Below are 12812 nucleotides of genomic sequence, written 5' to 3' on the forward strand. Positions count from 1 at the left end.
GTGATCCTGAACAGTCACTCGGATACAGTCACCTGCCAAGGGAGCAGACGGTCAGTTCCTGCGGCTCATTAGAGGGGGCTCCTCACCTCCCATTCAACACCCCACTTTTAGAAATGGCAATCCCTGCCTGCTTGGGTTAATGGAGATCCATGTATGTTTGTACCAGAATGATACCTGGGCTTCAAGGAGTAAGTTCTGAGGAGAGATTACACAAATTAGGGTTATATTCTCTAGAGTTTAGAAGATTAAGGGGTGATTTGATCGAAGTTGTCAAGGTATTAAGGGGAACAACAGATAGGGTAGATAGAAACTATTTCCACTGGTTGGGGATTCTAGGACTAGCGGACACAGTCTAAAAATTAGAGCCAGACCTTTCAGGAGTGAAATCAGGAAACACTTCTACAAAGGGTGGTAGAAGTTTGGAACTCTCTTCCGCAAACGGCAACTGATGTTAGATCAATTGTTAATTTTAAATCTGAGATTGATAGCTTTCTGTTGACCAAAGGTATTGAGGGATATGGGCCAAAGGCGGGTAGATGGAGTTAGGTCGCAGATCAGCCATGATCTCATTGAATGGCGGAACAGGCTCGAGGGGCTGAATGGCCGCCTCCTGTTCCTATATTCGTCTGGCTCGCTGCTCGAGTTAGCTACCGGATAATTAATGCACAAGTGTACAGCAGATGACAGCCCCCTCTGGAGAGGTGCCTTCCCTCTGTCCAGCATTGCCCCCTCCCCCACCACAGGGAGCTGGGCTGAGATCAGGATATCGCTGCCTGGAGACCACAAGGCGGGACCTGCGTCATAGAGTCATACAGCACAAAAAGAGGCCCTTCGGCCCATCGCGTCCACGCCGGCCATCAAGCCCTGTCTAATCTAATTCCATTTTCCAGCATTTGGTCCGTAGCCTTGTATGCTATGGCATTTCAAGTGCTCATCCAAATGCTTCTTGAATGTTGTGAGGGTTCCTGCCTCTACCACCCTTTCAGGCAGTGAGTTCCAGATTCCAACCACCCTCTGGGTGAAAAAGTTTTTCCTCAAATCCCCTGCCCCTTACCTTGAAACTATGCCCCCCTTGTTATTGACCCCTCTACTAAGGGGAAAAGTTCCTATCTACCCTATCTATGCCCCTCATAATTTTGTACACCTCAATCAGGTCCCCCCTCAGCCTTCTCTGCTCCAAGGAAAACAACCCCAGCCTTTCCTCATAGCTGAAGCGCTCCAGCCCAGGTAACATCCTGGTAAATCTCCTCTGCACCCTCCCCAAAGCAATCACATCCTTCCTATAGTGTGGCAACCAGAACTGCACACAGTACTCCAGCTGTGGCCTTACCAGCGTTTTGTACAGCTCCATCATAACCTCCCTGCTCTTATATTCTATTCCTCGGCTAATGAAGGCAAGTATCCCATATGCCTTTTTAACCACCTTATCCACCTGTTCTTGACATTCCCTAGAGCTCACCTGCCGCTGGGCTGTCCAGTGTCAGGATATTTAACCGGGCTGTGCTGTGCAGTGTGTGAATGTGGCTATTGCTCACCGACGACCCTGTAGGACGGGGAGTCTCAGCTTGTGTGAAGCTGGGTGTCTCTCAGAAAGCTGATAGTGTGGAGCCTGTGACCATTGACACAGCCTATAGTCTCTAGTGGCAGAGTGTGAGGGCAATTATCAGTGCCACTGCAGTATGGGGGGGGGGGGCGGAGGAAAGCATTTGTGGCAGTAAAATTGTGGGCATCCCTTACCAATGCCCTTATAGCGTGGAGGATTTGCTCGCTCGTCAAGCTGTAGCAGTGTTTTCACGTACTCTGTTGGAAACGTGATACAGATTTCAATTCCACCGGCAAGAACCACCTACACCATATGAAGAGGGTTAATCGACGTGAGAGCATAGAAGGAATCAAAGACAATCCCAAACAACCCTTTCTGCCCCTTTCTCAGGAGTGCAGTCAATCCTCCCCCACCCCCACCCTACTTCCCCCTCCCTGTACCCCTACCTCGGGGGTCTCCCCAGGTGATGAACCCCAAAGCCCCCTGGGGCCCACTCCCCCTCGCCCAGTTACCCCTCTCCCCCCCCGGGCTCTCCTCCCCCACCCAGGGCTCTCTCCTCTCTCCCCCCCTGGGGCCTACTCCCCCAGTTACCCCTCTCTGCACCCCCCCGGCTCTCCTCCTCTCTCCCCCCCACCCAGGGCTCTCTTCTCCCCTCCCCCGGCCTCTACCTGCCAGGATGGCTTTGGCCGGGTGGGTGAGCTTCCCGGGGCGGCCGGCAGGAGCCGCTGCCACCAGCGCCCGCCTCCTCCCCCGGGCTGGGCCCACAGCCCCGGGCTGTCCGCAGCCGCTGCCCGGCGGTCCCTGGCGGAGCCGCTGGGCCGCCCGCTCGGTGAGGACATGACAACGACCGCGCGCTCAGAGGGAAGTGCCTGAACCGCCGCCCCTCGCCCTTGGCCAGCTCCAACCGCCCGCAGATTGGTCCGTGCAATCCCCGTCATGCTATTGGCTAGCTCCGTGACTGAGCGGCTCTATCATTGGCTGATTCTGGTGCGCTGAAAACTAGACACCCGATTGGCTGTCTCCGGGGTAGTCTGATGAATTCGATTGGCTGAGGAGAGTAAAGCGAGATCTAGGGTAAGGAACGGTGTCATTTAGAAATAGCCATGCAATAAACAAACAATGCAGGGTGAAATAAATAAACACAATTCACGATGCAATAAATAAACAATGCAGGATGCAATAAATAAACACAATGCAGGTTGCAATAAACACAATGCACAGTGCAAAAAATAAACAATGCAGGATGCAATAAATGAACACAATTCACGGTGCAATAAATAAACAATGCAGGATGCAATAAATGAACACAATGCAACAAATAATCACAATGCATTAAATAAACAATGCACAATGCAATAAATAACGAATGCAGGATGCAATAAACACAATTCATGGTGCAATAAATAAACAATGCAGCATGCAATAAACACAATGCTCAGTGCAATAAATAAACAATGCACAATGCAATAAATAATGCGCAATGCAATAAATAAATACAATTCACGGTGCAATAAACACAATGCAAGAAATAAACAATGCAATAAATAAACACAATGCATGATGCAATAAATAATCACAATGCAATAAATAAACACAATTCACGGTGCAATAAATAAACAATGCACGGTGCAATAAATAAACACAATGCAATAAATAAACACAATTCACAGTGCAATAAATAAACAATGCACAATGCAATAAATAATGCAATAAATAAACACAATGCACGATGCAATAAATAAACACAATGCACGGTGCAATAAATAATCACAATGCAATAAATAAACTCAATGCAGGATGCAACAAATAAGCACAATGCACCATGCAATAAATAAACACAATGCACGATGCAACAAATAAACACAATGCACCATGCAATAAATAATCACAATGCACATACCGGATGCAGGGACGGCTGGTGGTGTTTTTGACAGATGAGGCACATAACGAACTACGCCAGCTCATTACCATGGCAACAGATCTTAAAGTTTTGAAAAAGGATTTTGACCCGAAACGTCAACTCAAATTTCTCTCCACAGATGTTGCCTGACCTGCTGAGTTTTTCCAGCATTTTCTGTTGTTATAACAGACCTTAAGGCATGGGCAATCAACTACATCTTTACAAAAATGTTTTCTTTCATCTGAAATGGAGTCGGGGCTAAGAGGTAGGTTTTAAGAAGCATCTTAAAGGAGAGAAAGGTGGAGAGGCAGAGAGGTTTAAGGAGGGAAGTCCAGAGCTTAGGGCCGAGGCGGCTGAAGGCACGGCCGCCAATGGTGGGGTGATGAATAGTGGGGATGCGCAAGAGGCCAGAATTGGAAGAGTGCAGAGTGTGGGCTGTGGGGAGGTTACAGAGATAAGGAGTGGCGGAGCCATGGAGGGATTTGAAAACAAGGATGAGAATTTTCAAAACAAGGCAGTGCCAGACCGGGAGCCAGTGTTGGTCAGCGAGCACAGGGGTGATGGGTGAATGAGACTGGGTGTGAGTTAGGACACGGGGCAGCAGAGTTTTGGATGAGCTGAAGTTTACGGAGGCTGGAAGATGGGAGGCCGGCCAGGAGAGTGTTGGAATAGTCAAGTCTGAACTCAGAGTTGGCAACCTTAGTTCCGAGTCAAACTCCGGAAAAAAGCATAATACAAAACAGAAAATACTGGAAAAATTCAGTAGGTCAGGCAGCAACTGTGGAGCGAGAATCCGAGTCAAAGTTCAGAACTGTCAGTAACTGCCTTTGCAGACAAAGGCACTGCTAGCTGAGTGTTCCAACAACACTGGAGCCAGGGCTTGACAAACACCAGGTAAAAATTAACATTTGCCCAAAGACTTCCAGCTGAAGCCCGTCCCTGAGAATGTTCCCGCCGTCTCCTGGCTAAGGCCCGCCTCCCGCTCGCTATTGGTTTGGAATTTGCCCCGCCCACTAGCGTGACTCCACTTCGCCCCGTTACCAGGGCGACAGTTGCGGCGTTGGATATAGTTGTTAAGCGACGGACTTATTGACACGGCGGCTGCGCGGAGCGAGCGAGGGCGAGCAGCGGATTGCAGACAGGTGAGAGCGCCGGCACCCCGACACTCCGGGAACCCCGACACGGCACCCCGGGAACCCCGCACCCCGGGAACCCCGACACCCCACACCCCGGGCACCCCGACACTCCGGCACCCCCGGGAACCCCGACACCGCACCCCGGGCACCCCGACACTCCGCACTCCGGCACCCCGATCCCGGGCACCCCGACACCGCACCCCGATCCCGGGCACCCCGACACTCCGGGAACCCCGACACCCCCCACCCCGGGAACCCCGACACGGCATCCCGCACCCCGGGCACCACGACCCCGGGCACCCCGACACCGCACCCCGGGCACCCTGACACCACACCCCGGGCACCCCGCGACCCGATCCCGGGCACCCCGCACTCCGGGACCCCGACCCCGGGCTCCCCAGGCACCCCGCACTCTGGGACCCCGACACCCCACACCCCGGGAACCCGACACCCTGCACTCCGGGAACCCCGACCCCGGGAACCCCGACACCCCGCACTCCGGGAACCCCGGCACCCCGGGAACCCCGACACCCCACACCCCGGGAACCCCGACACCGCACCCTGGGCACCCAGGCAACCCCGACAACGCACCCCGAAACCCGACCCCGGGCACACCGACCCCGCACTCCGGGACCCCGACACTCCGCACTCCGGGACCCCGACACCCGGGCACCGGGCAACCCGACACCCTAGGACCCTGACACCCCGCACCCGGGCACCGGGCAACCCGACACTGGCACCGGGCAACCCGACACCCCAGGACCCTGACCCCGGGCACCCCGATCCCCGGGCACCCCGACCCCGGGCAAACTGGCACCCCGACACCCCAACCCCGCGCACCTCGCACCACCTGGCAACCCGACCCCAGGCAACCTGACACCCCGACCCCAGGACCCCAACTCCAGGACCCTTCTACCCCGGGTCTCTCTCTCCTCTCCTCTCCCTGGGATCCACTCCCCAGGGACTGCCCCATTCCCCTCGCCCAAGGCCCTGGCCTAAACCCTTGACCCCAGGGTGCGCTGTAAACCAAGCTTTTGGTCGCCTGTCCTAATATCTCCTTAAGCGGCTCGGTGTCAAATTATGTCCGATTACACTCCTGTGAAATGCCTTGGGATGTTTTTCAATTTCAATTTCAATTTTATTTGTCACATAACCAAATACAACAAGTGAAATCCAGTCAGTGAAATGTTTTTTTCTTAACGAGCCGAGCGCACCAAGCAGCAAAGGACACTTAGCTGCCTGGTTCGCACGGAGCCCGCAAGGACGGCAGCCATCTTCATCGGCGCCATCACAATAGGGTCCGCTCTCGCCTCGCTCTGCCTTTCCCACACTCCTGCCCGACAGTCTTCAGCCGCCGTGGTACCGACGTCCCGGGGCCTGCTTCTCCCTGGCTCTCCTTCCACCCGGTCTGACCTCCGAGCCTCCCGCGGTGTCCGACTTTTTCACATTCGCTTCCCCGTTTGGGATCCTCCGCAGCTTTTTCTTCTTGAGGATTTTCACGGCCCTCCTGCAGAGGGTCTCAGGGTCCAGCATCTCATTGGGAAGTACCTAATGGGCCCAGGAGGTCGCCCATTAGGTACTTCCCAATGATTTTGGCCCTTTTCTTCCTCAGCTGGTAGATCACGTCGGTGGAGTCGATCCTGTGGATGAAAGTGTCCACTCCCATGAGGTCGTTGTCACTGATGTAGTCAATGACCTCGTCCATCTCAAGAGAGTCTCTGAAAGCCGCCAGGATCGGCTCGGGCTCCTCTGGCTGCTGTTGTTGCTGTTGCTCCGCTCCATGCAGCATCGCCTTCTCCTCCCTCCGGCAGGAGTTCAGTTGTTAGGCAGCCGCCATTTTGTTTACCTTTTCCTACGTTAAAGGTGCTATATAAATACAAGTTGTTATTTTCCTTAACGAAAGGTTAATTTTCCTCCCTCCCTCCAGAAAACTAAAAAGTAGGGAAAGTAATAAACATAACCAGAGGACACAGATTTAAGGTGATTGGAAAAAGGACCTGAGGCGATGTGAGGAAAAACTTTTTTACGCAGCGAGTGATTAGGATTGGGAATTCACTGCTTGATAGGGCGGTGGATACATATTCAATAGGAGCCTTCAAAAGGGAATTGGATAAATACTTGAAGGAGAAAAAGTTGTGGGTCTATGGGGAAAGAGCGGGGGAGTGGGACTAACTGGATTGCTCTTCGAAAGAGCCGGTGCAGACTCGATGGGCCGAATGGCCTCCTTCTGTGCTACACTATTCTATGATTTTATAAAGGTTATTGTTGAATGAATAAGAAAGGCAGTGAAACATTTGTTTTCAGCACCTGGTAGGTGGCATGGCCAAACTCGTCCAGGCACAAACCAAATTCCTGCCCCAAGAATGGAGCTTCTCAAACAAGAGCCGCTACAACAATGCAGAGGTACAGCGGTCGCGATCGGAGCGCCTGGTTTTGGAGAGTGAGAGGCTGGTGGACGAAATCGAGAACACCATAAGGAAAACTCAACGGGATGTCAACAAAAAGCTCGGTAAAACCCCTTCTGATCAGTGTTTTAATCATGTTGCATCGTGTACATTCTCTCCTTGCTGTACAGGTCGGGTCTGGGTCCACAGAGACTGACAGTGGACGGCAGGTTTCCTTCCCTGAAGGACATCAGTGAACCAGTTGGGTTTTTACGACAACCCGACAGCTTCATGGTCACCATTTTATTTCCAGATTTTTTTTTGGACAGAATTCTAATTTTCAAACTGCCGTGGTGGGATTATCAACTCGCGTTCTCTGTCCAGTAACGTAATCACTGCACCACCGTACTGATGTATTGAGGGTGGCTTGTTTGATCAGGGCAAAGGGAGCTCTTTGTTACAGTTCTGATGTGCGTTGCTGCACACTGGTTGCCACCCGCAACATGGAAACGTTTTTCGTTCCTTGACGCTGACACCACGACCTTTGCCCCTCAGAGGTCGATGAGATTCTGAATGGCAATATTGGGAAGCAGCAGTAATTTTATCACTAATATTCGGGACTGAGTTAAATGAAGCAAAGAGCACTGCCAGTTCAATCTGAGTATCTTGTCTTGCCTGGGACTAAGTCTCCTGTGACTTCATCTCTTTTGACCCGTTAACCCATCACCTCTGAGCTTGCTGACCTACATTGGCTCCCGGTCCAGCAATGCCTCAAGTTTAAAATTCTCATCCTTGTGGTCAAATCCCTCCATGGCCTCACCCCTCACAGAATCACAGAAACCCCACAGTGCAGATAGAGCCCATTTCGGCCCATCGAGCCTGCACCAACACATATCCCACCCAATCCCCATAACCCCTACACCAACACATATCCCACCCTATCCCCGTAACCCCATATATTTAATCCCTGATGTGCCTTCAATAACCACAAAACTAGAAGTTATAAACTTTAACAAGTTGGCTTTTAATCACTAAGATCAGAGCTAACATCTCAACACACTGACTGGCTCACAGGAATGAGTCAGAGAAGTCAGGGAAGAGGAAGTGAAACTATACACCGTGTGGGGGAGGGTAATATACATGAGTGCAAAACGAATACAGGCAAGACAAGCAGATACAGGCAAGACAAGCAGATTTCATTACAATCCCCCTAACACTAAGGGTCAATTTATCATAGCCAATCAACCTAACCCGCACATCTTTGGACTGTGGGAGGAAACCGGAGCACCCGGAGGAAACCCACGCAAACACGGGGAGAATGTGCAAACTCCACACAGACAGTCACCCGAGGCCGGATTCAAACCCGGGTCCCTGGCGCTGTGAGGCAACAGTGCTAACCACTATGCCACCGCACTTGCCCTCCCTATCTCTGTAACCTCCTCCAGCTCCACAACCCTCCGAGATCTCTGTGCACCTCCAATTCTGGCCTCTTGCGTATCCCCGATTTTTAATCGCTCCACCATTGACGGCCATGCCTTCAGCTGCCTATTGGATATAGGAGTAGTGCTAGAGGACTGGAGGGTTGCTAATGTTATACCACTATTCAGGAAAGGGGAGAGGGATAAACCAGGCAACTACAGGCCAATCAACCCAATATTGGCGATGTGGAAGTTATTGGAAACCATTATCAGGGACAAAATAAACTTTCATTTGAAAAGGCATGGGTTAATCAAGGAGAGCCAGCATGGATTTGTTAAAGGCAAATTGTGTCTGACCAACTTGATTGAATTCTTTGATGAGGTAACAGAGAAGGTTGATCAAGGTAGTGCAGTAGATGCTGTATATATGGACTTTCGGAAGGCATGTGACAACATGCCACACAGGAGGCTTATTAAGAAGATGGAAGCCCACAGAATTAAGGGGAAACTGGTGGTATGGATACAAAATTGGCTCAGTGACAGGAAGCAAAAGGTGGTGGTGGAGTGATGTTTTTCAGACTGGGAGGTGGTTTGCAGTGGTGTTCCCCAAGGGTCAGTTTTGGGCCCATTACTCTTCAATTTTTATAAACTACCTAGACTCGTGTGTAGGGAGCAGCATTATGAAGTTTGCAGATGATACAAAACTTGGCAAAGTACTAGATCATGATGCGGATAGTTGGCTTCAGGATGACATAGAAAGGATGGTGAAATGGGTAGAAGCAGGGCAAATGGAGTTCAATGCAGAGAAGGGGCAGCTAGATAAGCATATAAGAGAAAGGAATCGTGGGTTATGCTGATAGTCAGATGAGGAAAGACGGGAGGAGGCTCGAGTGGAGCATAAACGCCGGCATGGCCTGGTTGGGCCGAATGGCCTGTTTCTGTGCCGTATATCCTCTGTAATCCTATGCAATGTAAGTGTGAATTGATGCACTCTTGGAGGACTAATATGGAAAGACAGTATACTATAAATGGCATGATTTTGAAAAGTGTAGTTGAGCAGAGAGACCTTGGTGTCCATATACACAAATCCTTAAAGGTGACAGGGCAAGTTGATGAGGTGGTTAAAAAAACATATGGGTTACTTAGGTTTATAAATAGAGGAAAAGAATATAAAAGCAAAGAGATCATGGCAGAACTTTATAAATCACTGGTTAGGCTGCCGCTGGAGTATTGTGGACAATTCTGGGCCCCACACCTCAGGAAAGGGTTCAGAGGAGGTTTACCAGGATGTTACCAGGGATGAGGGGCTTCAGTTATGAGGAGAGGTTGGAAAAGGTAGGATTGTTCTCCTTGGAACAGAGATGGTTAAGAGGTGACCTAATCGAGGTTTTCAAGATGATGAGGGGTTTTGATAGAGCAGAGAGAGAAAAACTATTCCCTCTGGCAAGCGGGTCAATAACCAGCGGTCACAGATTTTAAATCGTTGGAAAAAGATCGAGAGGGGCGATGAGGATATATTTTTTCACTGGGAGGGTTGTTGGGATCTGGAACCCTCGACCTGAACAGGTGGTGGAAGCTGATTCCATCAATAATTTTAAAAGGGAGTTGGACGGGTACCTGAGGATGAGCCACTGACAGGGTTAGGGACACAAAGTGGGGATGTGGGACTGAGCACGAACTGCTCTTTCAAAGAGCCAACACAGGCACGATGGGCCGAATGGCCGCCTCCTGTGCTGTAAGTTTCTCTGATTCTAAACCTCTCCGCCTCTCTCTACTCTTTTAAGAAGCTCCGTAAAACCTACCTCTCTGACCAAGCTTTTGGCCGCCTGTCCTAATATCTCCTTATGTGGCTCGGTGTCAATTTATGTCTGCTTAACGCTCCTGCAAAGCGCCCTGGGACACTTTATGACGTTAAAGGTGCTATATAAATGCACACTGTTGTTGCTGTAGATCAGAGGATTGAGGAGGTCACCTACTGGGAAAAAGAGCTCAACACCAAGCTCGATGAGCTCTCAGACGAGACGGAACTCCTGCTGGCCCAAAAGACGCGTCTGGAAAAGGCTCTCGACAGCTACTGTGGCCCTCTCTGCATCGCTCAGCAGTGTCTCCTCAATCGGTACGGATCAGCTGGAGGAACGGAGGATGTATTTGGTGAGGAGGTTGAGGGGCGTAGGGATCTGGATCCTGGAAATAATGAGCCGATCTGGAGGACACAAACAAAGCCTGCGCTCTTCCCTTTCTCCCGACCCGGAATCAGGGTACAGTCCCACAGATCCCCAGTGCTTTGCACTGATTGTCATGCTTTTACAGACAGACCCAGACTCTGGGTTTTAGCAGAATATTCTTACCATAGGGCAATTGCATCCAATCCCTAACCCGATCCACTTTGGACCTAACAAAGATCGATCAGAGTATGTTCTAAGAACATAAGAATTAGGAGCAGGAGTCGGCCATTTGGCCCCTCGAGCCCGCTCTGCCATTCAATAAGATCATGGCTGATCATCGACCTCAACTCCACTTTCCCGCCCAGTCGCCATATTCCTTGATTCCCCTAGAGTCCAAAAATCTATCTATCTCAGCCTTGAATATACTCAACGACTCAACATGCACAGCCCTCTGGGGCAGAGAATTCCCAAGATTCACAACCCTCTGAGTGAAGAAATTCCTCCTCATCTCGGTCTTAAATGGCCGACCCCTTATCCTGAGACTATGCTCCCTAGTTCTAGACACTCCAGCCAGAGGAAACAGCCTCTCAGCATCTACCCTGTCAATCCCCTTCAGAATCTTGTATGTTTCAATTAGATCACCTCTCATTCTTCGAAACTCATAGAAACACAGAAGATAGGAGCAGGACTAGGCCATTTGGCCCCTCGAGCCTGCTCCGCCATTCAATGAGATCATGGCTGATCATCCAAATTCAGTACCCTGTTCCTGCTTTCTCTCCATATCCCTTGATCCCTTTAGCCTTAAGAAATATATCCAACTCCTTCTTGAATACATTTAATGAATTGGCCTCTACTGCCTTCTTTGGTAGAGAAATCCACAGGTTCACCACTCTCTGGGTGAAAAAATTCCTCCTCATCTCTGTCCTAAATGGCTTACCCCTTATCCTTAGACTGTGACCCCTGGTTCTGGACTCCCTCACCATCGGGAACATCCTCCCAGCATCTAGTCTGTCTAGTCCTGTTAGAATTTTATAAGTTTCAATGAGATCCCCTCTCATTCTTCTAAACTCCAGTGAGTACAAGCCCAATCAAACCAATCTCTCCTCATACGTCATTCCTGTCATCCCAGGTATCAGCCTGGTGAATCTTCGCTGCACTCCTTCCATGGCAAGAACATCCTTCCTCAGGTAAGGCGACCAAAACCGCACACAATACTCAAGATGTGGTCTCACCAAGGCCCTGTACAGCTGCAGCAAGACATCCTTGTTCCTGTACTCAAACCCTCTCGCTACGAAGGCCAACATACCATTTGCCTTCTTAACCGCCTGCTGCACCTGCATGCTTACCTTCAGTGACTGGTGCACAAGGACACCCAGGTCTCGTTGCACTTCCCCTTCTCCCAATCTATTGCCATTCAGATAATAATCTGCCTTCCTGTTTTTGACACCAAAGTGGATAACCTCGCATTTATCCATGTTATGCTGCATCTGCCATGCTTCTGCCCAATCACCCAACCTGTCCAAATCATACTGGAGTTTCTCGGCATCCTCCTCAGCACACACGCCCACCCAGCTTTGTGTCGTCTGCAAACATGGAGATATACATCTAGTTCCCTTGTCTAGATCATTAATATATATTGTGAATAGCTGGGGTCCAAGGACTGATCCCTGCGGTACCCCACTAGTCACTGCCTGCCACTCGGAAAAAGAGCCGTTTATTCCAACTCTTTGCTTTCTGTCTGCCAACCAGTTCTCTATCCAAGTCAATACCTTGCCCCCAATCCCATGTGCCTTAACTTTACACGCTAATCTCTTATGTGGGACCTTATCGAAAGCCTTCTGAAAGTCCAAATACACCACATCCACTGGTTCTCCCTTATCTATTCTACCAGTTACATCCTCAAAAAATTCCAGTAGATTAGTCAAGCACGATTTACCTTTTGTAAATCCATGTTGACTTTGTCCGATCCGATCACTTTTTTCCAAGTGCTCTGCTATTACACCCTTTATAATGGACTCTAGCATTTTCCCCACTACCGATGTCAGGCTTACCATAATTCCCCGTTTTCTCTCTACCACCTTTTTTGAACAGTGGGATAACATTAACTACCCTCCAATCCATGGGAACTGTTCCAGAGTCTATAGAATTTTGGAAGATGACCAGCAATGCATCTACTATTTCTAGGGCCACTTCCTTAAGTACCCTAGGATGTAGATTATCAGGCCCTGGGGATTTATCGACCTTCAATCCCATCAATTTCCCTAAC

The 12812-nt window shown here is 50.2% G+C and overlaps 1 protein-coding gene across 3 annotated transcripts in view; it reads left to right on the top strand.

Moving 5' to 3' along the window:
- The window catches only part of tekt1 (tektin 1), a 64125-nt gene that overhangs the window by 39886 nt on the left and 11427 nt on the right, over nucleotides 1-12812 (top strand). The window contains exons 1-3 of one of the 3 annotated variants that reach the window (XM_085964629.1): nucleotides 26-50; nucleotides 6884-7088; nucleotides 10332-10497. In XM_085964629.1, coding sequence (XP_085820755.1) covers nucleotides 6899-7088; nucleotides 10332-10497 — 356 coding nt within the window. In that variant the 5' untranslated portion in view covers nucleotides 26-50; nucleotides 6884-6898. Of the gene's footprint in view, nucleotides 1-25; nucleotides 51-2384; nucleotides 4586-6883; nucleotides 7089-10331; nucleotides 10498-12812 lie in introns of those variants that run through there. The other 2 variants (XM_085964627.1, XM_085964628.1) reach the window with 2 other exon arrangements.

Source organism: Somniosus microcephalus, chromosome 22 (genome assembly GCF_052327205.1).
Source record: "Somniosus microcephalus isolate GS21.2 chromosome 22, FLI_Smic_1.0, whole genome shotgun sequence".
NCBI classification, from domain to species: domain Eukaryota; kingdom Metazoa; phylum Chordata; class Chondrichthyes; order Squaliformes; family Somniosidae; genus Somniosus; species Somniosus microcephalus.